The 15,104-nt window shown below is 48.1% G+C and overlaps 1 protein-coding gene and 1 long non-coding RNA gene across 3 annotated transcripts in view; one reads left to right on the forward strand and one right to left on the reverse strand.

The window, feature by feature from the left end:
* Positions 1–10,857, forward strand: part of Gcn1l1 (GCN1 general control of amino-acid synthesis 1-like 1 (yeast)) — a 64,249-nt gene extending 53,392 nt beyond the window's left edge. Inside the window, exons 47-57 of one of the 2 annotated variants that reach the window (XM_013014378.1) lie at positions 272–415; positions 512–781; positions 1,138–1,251; positions 1,619–1,849; positions 3,311–3,504; positions 3,616–3,730; positions 6,236–6,332; positions 6,909–7,057; positions 7,494–7,601; positions 8,903–9,121; positions 9,599–10,857. In XM_013014378.1, coding sequence (XP_012869832.1) covers positions 272–415; positions 512–781; positions 1,138–1,251; positions 1,619–1,849; positions 3,311–3,504; positions 3,616–3,730; positions 6,236–6,332; positions 6,909–7,057; positions 7,494–7,601; positions 8,903–9,121; positions 9,599–9,724 — 1,767 coding nt within the window. In that variant the 3' untranslated portion in view covers positions 9,725–10,857. The remainder of the gene's footprint in view (positions 1–271; positions 416–511; positions 782–1,137; positions 1,252–1,618; positions 1,850–3,310; positions 3,505–3,615; positions 3,731–6,235; positions 6,333–6,908; positions 7,058–7,493; positions 7,602–8,902; positions 9,122–9,598) is intronic. The other variant, XM_013014377.1, reaches the window with a different exon arrangement.
* On the reverse strand, positions 9,801–11,807 carry LOC105984269. Its single transcript, XR_001174984.1, has 2 exons — positions 11,402–11,807; positions 9,801–10,849 (listed from the first exon to the last, which is right to left on the reverse strand). It is a non-coding gene; the product is annotated as an uncharacterized LOC105984269 (long non-coding RNA).
* Positions 11,808–15,104: the final 3,297 nt, after the last annotated feature.

A 15,104-nucleotide genomic window follows, 5' to 3' on the forward strand; every position in this document is an offset into this window, starting at 1 on the left:
CAATACATGGCAAACCCTCACAGGCCCTGAAGCCCAGATCCTTCTTGGGCCTGCAGTAAAGAGTGGTGCTAAACATAGGTTTGGGGTAAGACTGTCAGTGGGTATAATGCAGCTCGGAAGTACCCCTTGTTCTCTTAGATGCACTGGTGCAGGCCCTTGGCTCTGAGCAGGGGGCAGAGGCTCTCCTGCCCACCCTTCTCTTCCTAGTGCTAGGCCTGGCACTGAGCAGGTGCAGTCTTCATCAAGGTGATGTTGTTCATCATCCCATCAGCTGACAACGCCACCTGTCAATACCCGGGTGCTGGCTTTCCTTTCATCTGTGGCTGGTGATGCTCTTACTCGTCATCTTGGTGTGATCCTCCCCGCAGTCATGTTGGCCCTGAAGGAAAAGCTGGGGACTCCAGATGAGCAGCTGGTAAGGAAGGTCTGGTCACTCCCATTGCTTTCTAATAGCCATCTTGTCCTGCTTTGAGGATCCATGTTTAGCCCACATGTTCCCTATGGTTTTTAGGAGATGGCCAATTGTCAGGCTGTGATCCTTTCAGTGGAGGATGACACTGGGCACCGGATAATCATAGAGGATCTGTTAGAAGCCACACGCAGCCCTGAGGTGGGCATGAGGCAGGCAGCTGCCATCATCCTCAACATCTACTGTTCTCGCTCCAAAGCTGACTACACCAGTCACCTGCGGAGCCTGGTCTCAGGCCTGATCCGCCTCTTTAATGACTCCAGTCCCGTGGTTCTGGAGGAGAGCTGGGATGCACTAAATGCCATCACCAAGGTGAGGAGACTGCTGACTCCAGAAACAGTTCTTAATTGGAGAAGATGCCAGATATTTTGAGCTTGTTTGATAATTTTAGGGTTTATTTGCGTATTTGTTCAGTCTGGTCTCATGGGTTCAAACTATCTTCTCACCTAAGCCTCCCAAGTTTTGGGACTGCAGGCATGTGCCACCATGACATACTTAAAATGCCAGACATTTGTATGAGTAGATTCTGACAGGAATCCTCCATGTTCCTGTCACTCAGCTTCAACAAGGATCTGCTTGTGGCCAATCTTATCTCCTGCCCACACCCTCCCCCTGCTGTTGAGAAGGAGGGTTGTACCTCATTGCTGCTTTTCCCTGGATTCCCACAGAAGCTGGATGCTGGCAACCAGCTGGCGCTGATCGAAGAGCTGCATAAGGAAATCCGGCTCATAGGCAACGAAAGCAAAGGCGAGCATGTGCCTGGCTTCTGCCTCCCAAAGAAGGTAAGCCAGGAGCAGCAGTCTAGTATGCATTCTAGGTTCTCCTGAGCACCTTCACAGACAGTGTGCATCTTCCATGGTGGCAATTGATGCCAGGATGGAGACCACCTTTGGTTTAGGCTGTGGAGGCAACCTGTACCCACAGCAGGTGGGTCATGAGAGGAAGCAGCAGGGTATGTTACCTGTGCGTGATGATAGGCCTGGTAGTGCCTTTATCCTCTTGGCACCTCCAACCAGCTCCTAAGATTCAGCCTACTTCATCATCTCCTGGAGCTGGCAAAAGGATAGCTGTTCAGAGTGCTTTGTTTTGGATGGGAGACAATGGGCCCAGAGCCTTTGTGACTGGACTCAGCTGTGTTTCTTTTGTCAGGGGGTAACCTCCATCCTTCCAGTATTGCGGGAAGGAGTCCTTACTGGCAGTCCTGAGCAAAAAGAAGAAGCAGCCAAAGCTTTAGGCTTGGTGATCCGCCTGACCTCGGCTGATGCCCTGAGGCCTTCTGTGGTCAGCATCACTGGCCCTCTGATTCGCATCCTGGGGGACCGGTTCAGCTGGAATGTGAAGGCAGCTCTGCTCGAGACACTCAGCCTCTTGCTGGCTAAGGTGAGCAACTGATGAGCTTATTTTATTGGTGTGTTCCAATCCTAGAGAATGGTCTGTCTGCAGGAGACCAACAACAAGGCATACTGTGGCATGCGAATATTCACTTCAAAGAAGCCTTGCTTTTGGGCTGGGAAGGTAGCTCAGTGGTAGAGCGCTTGCCTTGCATGCCTGAGGCCCTGGGTTCAATTCCTCAGTACCACATAAGCAAAAAGAAAAAACCAGGAAGTGGTGCTGTGGCTCAAGTGGTAGAGCGCTAGCTTTGAGCTGAAGAGCTGAGGGACAGCACCCAGGCTCAGAGTTCAGGCCCCATGACCAGACCCAAAAAAAAAAGATTTGTAACTTTTTCCTTCTGAAAGTGAGTGTAGGGAACAACTTCTCACCCACCAAATGAGATTATCAATCTCATTTTGTAGAAGATTGAGTCTTCTTTTTGTTGTTGTTGTTGGTGGTGGTGGTGGTAGTTAAGGGTCTTGAACTCTGGGCCTGGGCGCTGTCCCTGAGCTCCTCAGCTCAAGGCAAGCACTCTACCATTTGAACCACAGTGTCACTTCCAGATTTCTGGTTGTTAATTGGAGAGAAGAGTGTCATGGGACTTTCCTGCCTTGCCTGGCTTTGAATTGTGATCCTCCGCCTCCTGAGTAGCTATAGGCAAGAGCCATCGGCACCCAGCAAATTGAGTCCTTTTAAAACAAAATACGTCTTGCTGTCACCTTCCATCCTATATTGCTCTTTACTGTGTTGTTTTTATTTTTTCTGGATACTTAGGCAGCTTGACTCTAACCTGTTGTTGAGATGGTCACCTGTAACAGGAGGTTTTGCCTGAGCATGCCTCTAGACAACCTCAAAACCCACCTGAGTCCAATATTCCCAGACTTGCATTGGCATTGAACCTCCTGTTTAGTAAGAATTAAACTTTTACTCCTGGGCTCATCTGTATTTTATAAAAAGTGTGCCTGATCATTTTTTTAATACATGTCCAAGGATTGAGCTGGATTTGTTCAGGCATGCACAGAAAGGATTCTTGAAGGTCATTCATTCTGTAGGCTTATTCTCCTGAGAATAATGCACTGTGTGCATTTGTTCTGTAGATGGTGCTTTGTTACACAGCTAGTCCACTGCTGATCACCAACTGCTTTTTCTGCTACTTAATGGATTTAGAGAAGGAAATCTTGAATTGCTATCCTTGTGGACAGTGCTCGAATAAGCTACGCCTCATATAGCCAAGGCTGCAAGACAACTCCCTCTGACAATGGCTGCCACTTCCACCACCTCTTCTACCTCTTCCTCCTTCCAGTGTGATGAAGGAGGCTTAGAAAACATGTGCGTGCTTGGTTCTTTCTTATATATAGGCTGTTTCAAGCCTATGTGAAAGAGTTTGCTTAGCTCATGGTGGTTTGTGATGATTTTTTCATGCCTTGGGATCCATCTCAACAGACTTTTGGGTATGGGTTTCTCCTATAGGTTGGGATTGCCCTGAAGCCCTTTCTGCCCCAGCTGCAGACTACTTTCACCAAAGCCCTGCAGGACTCCAACCGGGGCGTGCGCCTAAAGGCTGCTGATGCCCTGGGGAAGCTTATTTCCATCCACATCAAGGTAGACCCCCTCTTCACAGAGCTGCTCAATGGAATTCGTGTCATGGAAGACCCAGGTGTCAGGTAAGGGGCTGCTGTGGGAGTGACATGGCCTCCAGGAGGCCAGGCAGCTGCTCTAGGCTGCACTTCTGTGTGCAGAGAACCAGGGGTTAAGTTGGTCTGTTGGTTCCATAGGGACACCATGCTGCAGGCCCTGAGGTTTGTGATTCAGGGAGCGGGTGCCAAAGTGGATGCTGTCATAAGGAAAAACATTGTCTCACTTCTGCTGAGCATGCTGGGACATGATGAGGTACGGCAGCAGGTGGATGGCTGGGCTGGGGACTCCACTGCTTCCCTGTCTCCTTTCTTTTGGTTGGCTTCTTTGAGTTGCGGTGGGTAAATTTGATTCAACTGCCAACTGGTGAGGAGTAATCATTTCTGCATTTATGTCACTCTGTGGTTTGCCAGGAGTTGCTTGGGCTGTGAGGAGTCAGGCAGTATTACTTTCACTAATGTTTTGGGGTGGTTTTTTGTTTTTGTTTTTTGTCTTTTATTAACTTAGTTTTTGTTTTTAAAGAGAGTGCTGAGGGGCTGGGAAGGTGGCTCAGTTGTAGAGCGCTTGCCTTGCATGCCTGAGGCCCTGGGTTCGATTCCTCATTACCACATAAGCAAAAAGAAAAAAAATCCGGAAGTGGTGCTGAGGCTCAAGTGGTAGAGCGCTAGCTTTGAGCTGAAGAGCTGAGGGACAGCGCCCAGGCCCAGAGTTCAGGCCCCACAACCGGACCCCCCCCCAAAAAAAAAAAAAGGTTCTGAGGATCGGGCCAGGGCCTTGTACATGCTAAAAGATACACTACTGCTAAGCCCCCAGTTTGATGATTTTTTTTTTTTTGGTCAGTCGTGGGGCTTGAACTCTGGGACTGGACACTCTCCTTGTACTCTTCAGCTCAAAGCAAGCGCTCTACCACTTGAGCCACAGCTGCTCCACTTCGCATGTGTGTGTGTGTGTGCGCGCGTGTGTGTGTGTGTGTGCGCGCGTGTGTGTGTGTGTGTGCGCGCGCGCATGTGTGTGTGCATGTTTGCTGGTATTAGGGCTTGAACTCAGGTTCTGGGGGCTGTCCCCTAGTGTTTTTACTCAAAATTGGCATTCTACCAGTTGAGTCACAGCTCCACATCTGGGTTCTTATTGGTTAGAAATAAGAGTCTGTCCAGTATGGCTTTGAACCCTCATCCTCAGATCTCAGCCATCAAAGTAGCTAAGATTATGGGCATGAGCCATTGGTGCCTGGTTAGTCTTTTTTTTTTTTTTTTTTCCATTGTGGATCATGAAGCTTGACCTCTGGGCCTGGGCACTGTCTCTCAGCTCTTCAGCTCAAGGCGAGTGCTCTACCAGCCACAGCGCCACTTCTAGTTTTCTGGTGGTTAATTGGAGATAAGAGTCTCACAGAGTTTCCTGCCCAGCTGGCTTTGAACCATGATCCTCAGATCTCAACTTCCTCAGTAGCTAGGATTACAGGAGTGAGCCACCAGCATCAAGCTTAGTCCTTGTGTTTTTGAGATAAGGTCTTGCTGTGTAACCTCTGTTGGCCTCAAACTTGGCGTCATCCTGCCTTAGCTTACCTAGTGCTGAGATTATAGATGTGTGCCACCATATGCAGCTTGTATGGTTTTATACTTCTCTGTACACACTTAGTGCCATTCAGCATTGTTGCTGCTGTATTTGCCATAGTTCTAATTTTGATCCTCAGTTGGCTGCTCTCTGACTATTGCCCCAACTGCTCTGTGGGTACAGGTGGGAGTTTCTGTCCTCTTTGGCTCACAGTCTACCAGAGCTTTTTATAGGACCATGCATGGTGCAAGCAAAAGTTATTTATTTAAAGGAATTTGAATTTTACCACAGTAGAACTTAAAATGGTTTACATTGGAGAGAGTGGGTGTCCAAACAGGTTTTAATCATGCATGGTACCTGCCTTTCTTCTTGGAGCTCAGGCCCAAACTGCTGGCAATCCATCCTCTTCTCCTTAGGACTTCTGCTTGGTTTGAAGATGGCATTGCAGGAAACATTAACTTTCCCAGAGATTTTTGATGGGTTGGGACACAGTTAAGTTGGCACTTACTAATAGTATAACACATTAAATATTTTCCAGAGTTAGCTGGCAGGGAAATAGCAAGAAGCCCTTTCTATATCTGACCTTGATTTCGACAAAAAAAAAACAACACTCCTTTCCCTATCTTCCTTAGGTTGAATAGTGCTTTCATTGTGACTAGGACCACCCCAAATCATTTAGGTGGCAGTGGGTCACCCAGCAGGGATCTGAGCATAATGACACACTGCTGCTGAGAGTGGGTGCTTCTAGCTGGCTTCCCAGGTGGCTATGGGCAGGTGGTTCCCCTTTCTGTGGTGGGGTCTTTCCCAGCTGTGCTGCTTCTGTCTCTTAGGATAGTAACTTGAGTTACTAAATGAAAAACGTTCAGACTTCCTGTGAAGAAAGGTGCTATGTAAATACTGTTATTATTGCTATTGTGGTGATGATTACCATATGCACACACGCTGGAGTTTCTATAATTAAGAAAAGTGCTGGGTGTGTAATTTTTAACTCTCCACCAAGTGGCAGTTGTGGTGAATGGCAGTCCCAATCTGGTGCTGGGAATACAAGTGCCTCCAGTAAGAGGGACTTTAGAGTTCCTGAGCTGTTGTGCCCACCTCCTTCCCAGCTCCATATTGCTCTTGGCCCTCATTGTCAGGGTAGGGTGGGATGGGGGGTGCTTATGGGGTTTTCCATTCTCTTAATTACTCCCCTGTCTATTCTGTTCACAGGATAACACACGGATCTCCTCAGCTGGATGCCTGGGGGAGTTGTGTGCCTTTTTGACAGAAGAGGAGCTCAGCACTGTCCTTCAGCAGTGCTTGCTAGGTAGGTCTCCCTTCAGGGTCTTGGGCCCTTTGCCCCAGGGGAGATGCCCTGCCATTGTTGCCTTCTACCTTAAAGAATCTTGTAAGCCGGGCGCTGGTGGCTCACGCCTGTAATCCTAGCTACTCAGGAGGCTGAGATCTGAGGATCGTGGTTCAAAGCCAGCCCCGGCAGGAGAGACCGTGAGATTCCTATCTCCAATAAACCACCAGAAAACCGGAAGTGGCGCTGTAGCTCAAGTGGTAGAGTGCTCGCCTTGAGCTGAAGAGCTGAGAGACAGCGCCCAGGCCCAGAGTTCAAGCCCCACGACCGACAAAAAAAAAAAAAAAGAATCTTGTAGCCCCTAGACTACTCTTTCAAACAATTCAAATGTCCAGTGCCCCACAGCTCCAAGTGTTACTGCTCTAAGAATAGCTGCAAGCTGGACATGGTTAGTGAAAGACCGCCCTGTCACTTTGGGGCAGAGGCTTCTGTCATGGAAGCAGGAAGGTACATAGCGTGGCCTGGCATTTCCACCATGCCCCAAATATGCACCCTAGTTTTAGTGGTAGATTTCATGGATTGTGTTCTTCCACCCAGCTGACGTATCTGGAGTTGACTGGATGGTTCGGCATGGGCGGAGCCTGGCACTGTCCGTGGCTGTTAATGTGGCTTCCAGCAGACTCTGTGCAGGCAGATACAGCAGTGAAGTTCAGGACATGATCCTCAGCAATGCTGTGGCAGACAGGGTAAGGCCTTTTAGGCAGCCGGGCACGGTCCTCCCTTACCCTAGCCAGACCTCCACGGCAGTTGACTTGCTGATCCTGTATGGGGGGACTTCCCAGTTGGATGTTCAGACCATGGTGCTAGTATTGCTTTGCTTGGTAACTTGCTGGGCCCTAGGATAGTGCTTGATCCCTCTTAGATTTACTTTTGTCATCCAAACAGTTCCATCAGAAGATCTCTAATTCTTGTTCCTGTCAACTAGTGACTTTATTCCTGTGCCTAACTATTAGAGCAGCCATCTGAATGTGAAGTGCGTTGTGAAGCATCGGTGTGAAGTGGTGTGGGATGAGATAGGTGGTGAAGGGCCCTCGAAGTCCCTGGGGAATGGGTCTTAGTCAACTCTGTGTCTCCAAGGAGGAGGGTTGCTGGTGTCTCTCTAGCATTTTCTCTTCTCTGTAGATCCCCATCGCAGTGAGTGGAATCCGGGGCATGGGCTTCCTGATGAAGTACCACATTGAGACAGGAGGTGGTCAGATGCCACCCAGACTCTCCAGCCTGTTCATTAAGGTGAGTGTGATCCACAAACTTGGCTTGGAGAAGGCCTCAGGAGAGAATCATACTCTACTAGTTGGCGTCTAGTTTTTCATAGAACTCCAGGAGGTCTCTAGATCCTTGAGAATGGAAGCAAAGTATTTGTGTCTGTTATTCTTAGGCTATAAGTCTCCAACTTTTGGTCAGATTCTCAATTCTACCCAGAATCAAGTTAAAACTACTGTTCTAGTTTATTTTTTGCCAGTCCTGGGGCTTGAACTCTGGGCCTACTCACTGTCCATGAGCTTCTTTTGCTCAAAACTAGTGCTCTGCTACCTGGGCCATAGCACCACCTCTGGCTTTTCTGAGTATTTTATTGGAGATAAGACTCTCACGGACTTTACTGCCCAGGATGGCTTCAAACTATTTTAATGGGGTAGAGCCATGATTTAAATTCTGCCTCTGTGACCAGTTCCTAGGCAATTTCATTGCTGCCATGCTTGGGCCTGGCTCTGGATAATGAGGCTCCAACTTCCTCTGCAGACATCCAGTTTCTGAATAAGAGTTTCTAAGGCTCCAATAAGATGGGCTCTTTGAGCTGGGTTGGTAGGTCACAGCTATAATCCTAGCTACTTAGGAAGTGATCTGAGGATTGTGGTTCGAAGCCAGCCTTGTCAGAAAAGTCCATGGGTATCTTATCTCTAATAAAACGACTCAGAAAAAAGCCAGAAATGGCACTGTGCCTCAAGTGGTAGAGTGCTAGCACAGAGAGGCTCAGAGACAGTGCCCAGGCCCTGAGTTCAACCTCCTAGACCAGCAAAAAACAAAAACAAAGACAGGGTCTGTGTGTCCTGGCATTAGCCTGCACTTACTCATTTGCTCTTGTGTTTATTTACTAAGTACCACTGTATACTGTACTGGGTAAGACCCTGAAGAGGTGAAGATGAATGAGGCAGACAAGCTCCCTGGAGCACAGAGGAGAGGGGTCCTAATTCAGATAGGGCTGTCAAGAGAGACATTTGAAAGATGAGAAGGAACCAATGAGGTTAAGATCTCAGGGCCAGCAGTGGGGTAAGCTGGAGCAGAGGCCTAGGCGGGAAGGAGTGTGGCTTGTTTGCGGAAGTAAGGACTGTATGTGGGCTAGGAATGGTAAACCCAAGAGAGAATGGTACCAGATGAGGTAGAGAAGGTAAACAGGCTGAACCATACCACCCTCACCAGAGAGCAACAACCTAAGCAAGGAGCAGTGGGGTCAATGTGGTGAAGAGCGTGTTGGGGTAGGAATCTGAGCTGCTCTGAGAGGCAGATCATTACACATGTCTTTGCTCCTCTTGCAGTGTCTTCAGAACCCATCCAGTGACATCAGGCTGGTAGCTGAGAAGATGATCTGGTGGGCAAACAAGGACCCATTGCCTCCATTGGAGCCCCAGACTATCAAGCCCCTCTTGAAGGCTCTTCTGGACAATACCAAGGATAAGAACACTGTTGTGAGGGCCTACAGCGACCAGGCCATTGTGAACCTGCTCAAGATGAGGCAGGGAGAGGAGCTGTTTCAGGTGGGAGCCTGGACTTGAAATGCTTTGCAGGGCACACCGTGGGTATTTTTAAGTCTCTTTTGCACTGTAGTACTTAAGGCCTATTGCCTCTGCCACCACATGTGTACTCACTGTCAGGAGCAGATGGACCCTCAAGTGACTGGCCTACCACCTGAAAATACAGTGATGGTGATTCTCAAAAGAAGTCTCCCATGACATGCAGGCACACACCACAAATTCCAGTAGAGCTGCCCTCTCTCTGAGCCCCTGCCCCAACAGCCTTTTAACGCAGTAAAAACTGCAACCTGTGCTCCCTCAGTTTAGGACAGGCAGGATGAGCATTTTCCTGAGTTGTCCCTGGCTCTATCTGCTTCCCTTATTTTGCCAGTTTCCATCTCAGTGGCCCTGATGTTGAGGTTAGCATCCATCTTTGTCTTGGTTGGACTGAGGAGTCTGAGGTGTGTTTTCTGACTATCTTCTGCTCATCCTTCCTCACAGTCCCTCTCCAAGATCCTGGATGTGGCCAGCTTGGAGGCACTGAATGAATGCAACCGAAGGTCCCTGAAGAAGCTGGCTGGTCAGGTGGACTCCACAGAGCAGGTGGATGACACCATTCTGACGTGACGTGATAGACAGACCTGGGCTGCTGCAGCCACTCAGCTCCACACCTTTGTTCACTGTTTTCATTTTTGAAAATACGTTTTTTCGGATGGGGAGCTTAGAAGATGGTGTTCCCAGAAAGTATTTTAATACAGCAACTGACCACACAGCCAAAGCCTTAAAATCAATCACACACAACTGAAAATTGCCTCTTCCATCTTCCACCCTTTTCTTTGGAGAAAAGAAGGAAAAGCACATGTGTAAGCCTCATCAAGTGGCGGCCTAGGGCCATTTGGCCAGCTCAACACAGCTGGGCGTAGGACAAGGAGGGCCAGAATTCAGGCTCCTCTTCTCCTGTGCTTGAGCTCTGGGTCAGGAGCTGGCACTTCCAACCTTTGCCTCGATTCTGAGTAGGGGCACAGAACTGCAGAGTTCTAGTGTGTCTTGGCTTGGCTTTTCAGTTTTGTGGGGCCTGATTGGATCTAACCTGTTAAGGGAAAGGGGTACTCAACCAGCTCTAGCAGTTCCAAGTCTGGGGGAGGGCATAGATTTTCGTGCAGGCCATTTGAAGGAGGAAGGTTTAATAAAGGCTTTGATTTGCTCTTGATAGAAGCAGGTTTTTTTGTTTTGTTTTTAATCACCTTCAAACATCATGAAGCTTCCTACATTAGGAGTAAGAAACGGTTTGCAACTTTTTGTAAGTATGGGCAGCACTCAGGTTTCTGGATGTTTCCTTACCATGCTTTCAGAAGTCATGTCCATCCCTACAAACTTCTGTGTCCCGAGGTCGGTATGTAAACCAGGCTTGGGAGTCCCCACCCCCATTGTGGGGAAGATGGGCTGAATCAGCCACTTTTGGGATATGTCTTGATGTGGATAAGGACGGAGCTTCTGGAGGTGCATTTAGAGAAATTCGGCCTCTGGAGCAATGTTTCTACAGTCCAAGGACTTGGAAGAGGAAACCAGAGTTGCAGTTCAGCATCTGCCTCCTTTATGAATGACTTCCTTCCTCCTGATTCTTAGAAGGCTCGTGACACATGTCCTGTTTGATGGAGCACACCCCACTGGGCCCTAGTGACGCAAGTTTTTCTGAGCTGTTTTCCTGGTCACAATGTGGAACAAACCTTTTATCAAAGTTATGGGCCAGAGCTGTAAAAGGAAGAGAAATAAAAAGTGGTGGTAGTGAACTCACTTTGTGAAAGGTATGATGCTTCACCAAAGGGAAAGCAAGCTTTGCATATTCATAATGCACCAAACGTGACTCAACTCTTGTGATGAGTAAGACAAGGTGACCTCTGAGGTGCTTCCGAGGCCACCCTGGCTTTCCATGCCTAAGCCTTGTATGTCACAAGACTTCCTATTGTCTTGCAGCAGACTGCCAGGATTGGAAGGGACCTTGAGAGGTCAGCTGAGTCAGTCCCCATAGCCATGTAACCAGTGGTGTCAGCTTTTGGTAGCCATGGTAACTGCTTCTGGGATTCAGATGGCCACCAGTGTTCTCCCAGCTGCCTAGGGCATCTGTCCAGCAAGCTGTCTGCCTGTGTTCACTTTTGAGTCTTACAGGCAGTGAGGGGTTTCTACCAAAATGGGCCCCCCAGGTCATCATGGTTTCCTCCAGGATCTTAGGGTTATACTCTTTAACATCCACTTCTGACTCTGAGTCCCCAGTCTACAACTGGGAGGGCAGCCTGCGATACTTACAGGTGGAAGACAGTAATGAAAATACAAGGGAAAAACACCAGCTCCCAGTTCCAGAAACTGGAGGAGGATGAGATCTCCGTGTTCAGAATAGATTGGATGGAGGTTGATTCACAAACAGATGACTCAAAGGCTCCAGGAGCATGCTTGAATTGCACTCTTGAGGCTGCAAGGAGGGTAGTGTGAGCTCCCAGGAAGCAAGTGGCAAAGAGCTATCACTGAGTGAGTGGAGCTGGCAGAAAGGATTGCAGCAGCCTGAAGTCATGGCAATCATGGAAACAGCCCAGGCTAACCCTGGAGGAAGTAAAGCTTGGCAGCAAAAAGTTGGTCCTAGTGGCTGGTCAAGCTGTTTAGTCGGAGCAAGTCACCTAGCCTCTCCGGCCTTGTTTATTCATCTGTAAAATCAGAAATTTGGGAAGTGGTGCTGTAGCTCAAGTGGTAGAGCGCTCGCCTTGAGCTGAAGAGCTGAGGGACAGCGCCCAGGCCCAGAGTTCAAGCCCCACGACTGACCCAAAAAAAAAAAATTTGATCTCAGTATGCTCTTAGGTGTTAGTGCTATTGTTACATATGTTTGACATAATTTCATTTACACCTAAAGAGGTATTCTTATTTTCCAGAGGAGGAAATTGAGGCAGAGGCTACTTGGCCTGGGGTCATATGGCCTAAGAAATAGCAGTCTGTCCCCAGGTTACTTTTAACCTTTCTCTCCTCTCCTGGTAAGTTTAGGCTTCCATGTTTTTCTTTTTTCAGGGGAGGGGGAGGAAGAAAGGGAGCAGTACTGGGGTTCGAATTCAGAGACATGGGCTTGCTAAGCAGAATACTGTGAAGGACACTGCTGAGTCAGTCCTCTAGACCTTTTGTGCTGTTTTTTTTTTTTTTTCCCCCCTCTTACCACTTGAGCCACAGCGCCACTTCTGGTTTTCTGGTGGTTACTTGGAGATAAGAATCTCACGGACTTTCCTGCCAGGTCTGGCTTTGAACCATGATCCTCAGATCTCAGCCTACTGAATAGCTAGGATTACAGGCGTGAGCCACTAGTGTCTGGCTTGTGCTGGTTATTTTTTTATATGTTTTTTTTTAATTGTAAAATACAGAGGGGTTACAGTTACATGAGCAAGGTAATGAGTACATTTCCTATCAAGCATTGTTAACCTCCGTTTTTCCCCTATCATCCCTTCCCTCCCACCTCAACTGCATCCTACCCCCCTCCCCAAATTGTAAAGTTCATTTTTCAACATAGTGTCTTCTGCATCTCATTGTTATAATGGGTCAACCTATATCCCTGTTGAAGCATTTTGTTTTTTCCCTTCCCACCCCCAAATTAGAAAAGTGTATATATAAGATGTGCTGGTTTTTGTTTTTTTGGGGGGTCCGGTCGTGGGGCCTGGGTTCTGTCCCTCAGCTCTTCAGCTCAAGGCTAGCACTCTACCACTTGAGCCACGGTGCTACTTCCGGCTTTTTTCTCTTTGCTTATGTGGTGCTAAGGAATCGAACCCAGGGCCTCAGGCATGCAAGGCAAGCGCTCTACCACTGAGCCACCTTCCCAGCCCTGGTTATTTTTTTAGATAGGGTCTAACTTCCTGCCAAGGTATGTATCTGTCTGTACCATGATCCTCCTATTTTAGGCTTCCTGTCGTAGCTAAGATGACAGACACATACCACTGCACCCAGCTTCTGCTGAGATAATTCTTGCAGATTTGTCTGCCTGATGCTGGCCTGGAGCCATGATCCTCTGGTTCTCAGCCTTCCATGTAGCTAGGATTACAGGTGTAAGCCACCACTGTCCAGTACATTTCTCATTTAGAGCAATGCCCACAGACTGACCTTTCCTGTCCTGACTCAGGGTAGAGATGGGCCAGCTCCAGTTGATTGATGTTGGGGTTCTACCCACCCCAGGCCCTGCCCTGTTGCATTGTGGACTACACGGTGAGCCTCATTTGAAGACACTGCTGGGAATGCCTTTAGAGAAGACAGGCTGTTCTCAATTGCTTTCAGTAGCCTAAAGGAATAATGTCCCATCTTTCTCTTCTATGTGTCAGAAAGTTAGTAACAAAATGTGGCCAGTCCTCTAGCCAGCAAGCAGCCTTTCCAACCTTTCAGCTAATCAGAGCTCCTGGAATCGTGGTCATCAAATGATTCTAGTGTCTGGTAGCGGCATGGACACAGGTAAGTTCTCACAGAGGCACAAGTGCAGGGGTTTGTAGATGTTATTTTACTGATTTTGAAACAACTGACATTTAGGTATGTTTTCTTCTGTTTGTGGATGTATTTTTCAGTTGCTTCAAGCCTTTCTAAATTCGAACAATAAGCCAGTCTTAAGTCTCTTTTTTCATTCACTTGTGATGGGGTTGGAAACGAGGGTCTTTCAGCTAAGTTAGGAGTCCTAAGTACTCTTTGATATTAACCTCTGTTTCTGGGGGGGAGGGGCGTTCCTTGTCCTCAGCAGATTTCTTCCATCTGGTGAGTGTTCTCACAGAATTGTCTGAATCAAATGATACGGTATACTCTACAATGCTAGGCACACAGGAAGCTCTCAGTACTTGGATTGTGTTAAATAAGGGGTGCTAGAACAGGTGCCTGTTCTACAAAAGGTGTGTCACAACACATGGAGTTCACTGCTACTCGCTTCAAATCAGATTTCTGGAAGAGTTATGATGACTTGTGTATGATGATCTGGAACAGCGAATGAGCACTGTCAGCTTGGAAGGGTCTCCTCTAAATGGGCAGAAGGTACTTGGCAACGCTTCCTGCACAGTTTTGCTCCTTATTTGAACAGAGCTGAGGCACAGGTGGAAAGGACTATTTCTAAAGTCATATAACAGTTGGCAGTAGGACTAGAAAAAAAAAATGAAGTCTCTGGTCACCAAGCCTCGGGGCCATTCTATAAAAGTAATTTGGGGGCTGGGAAGGTGGCTCAGTGGTAGAGCGCTTGCCTTGCATGCAATGAGGCCCTGGGTCAATTCCTCAGCACCACATAAGCAGAAAAAAAGGCTGAGAGTGGCACTGTGGCTCAAGTGGTAGAGCATTCGCCTTGAACTGAAGAGCTGAGGGACAGTGCCCAGGCCCAGAGTTCAGGCCCCATGACCAGATCCCCCCCCCAAAAAAAAAATTTGGAAGGCAAGATTAACAAAAAGAAGCTAGACAAGCCTTTGGCAGGTGGCTCTACTGAATGACTGGATTTCACTTTTCTGAGGTGGAGTCCGATTACTTCACTGGCTGCTCTAGATTGGGTTCTCCCCCCCCTCCCCCACCACCGAAGGGGGTGTGACATTGCACCACCACCACCACCACCACCTAAGGGGGTGTGACATTGTCTGAGACTGGAAAAACTGGCCTATGGAGTGTTGCTGTAGCAGAATTTCTAGGCAAGACTGATGATTGGATCTAGATGGAATACCCCAGTCCTCTCTGCCACTTTGAAAGTTCTTCTTCTCATGAGATGGCAGCCTGGTCATGCAAGTCCTTCAGAATTGTGTCTTTCATGGGAAAAAGTTGTATACAAAAAAATCCTGACCACTTAGATTTCTGTACAAAAGTGGTAAGGTGGGGGTGCAATAGCAATGTCTTTTTTTTTTTTTTTGTCGGTCGTGGGGCTTGAACTCTGGGCCTGGGCGTTGTCCCTCAGCTCTTCAGCTCAAGGTGAGCGCTCTACCACTTGAGCTACAGTGCCACTTCCGGTTTTCTGGTCGTTTATTGAAGATAGGAG

This window comes from Dipodomys ordii, unplaced genomic scaffold (genome assembly GCF_000151885.1).
Source record: "Dipodomys ordii isolate 6190 unplaced genomic scaffold, Dord_2.0 Scaffold23, whole genome shotgun sequence".
Taxonomy (NCBI): Eukaryota; Metazoa; Chordata; class Mammalia; order Rodentia; family Heteromyidae; genus Dipodomys; species Dipodomys ordii.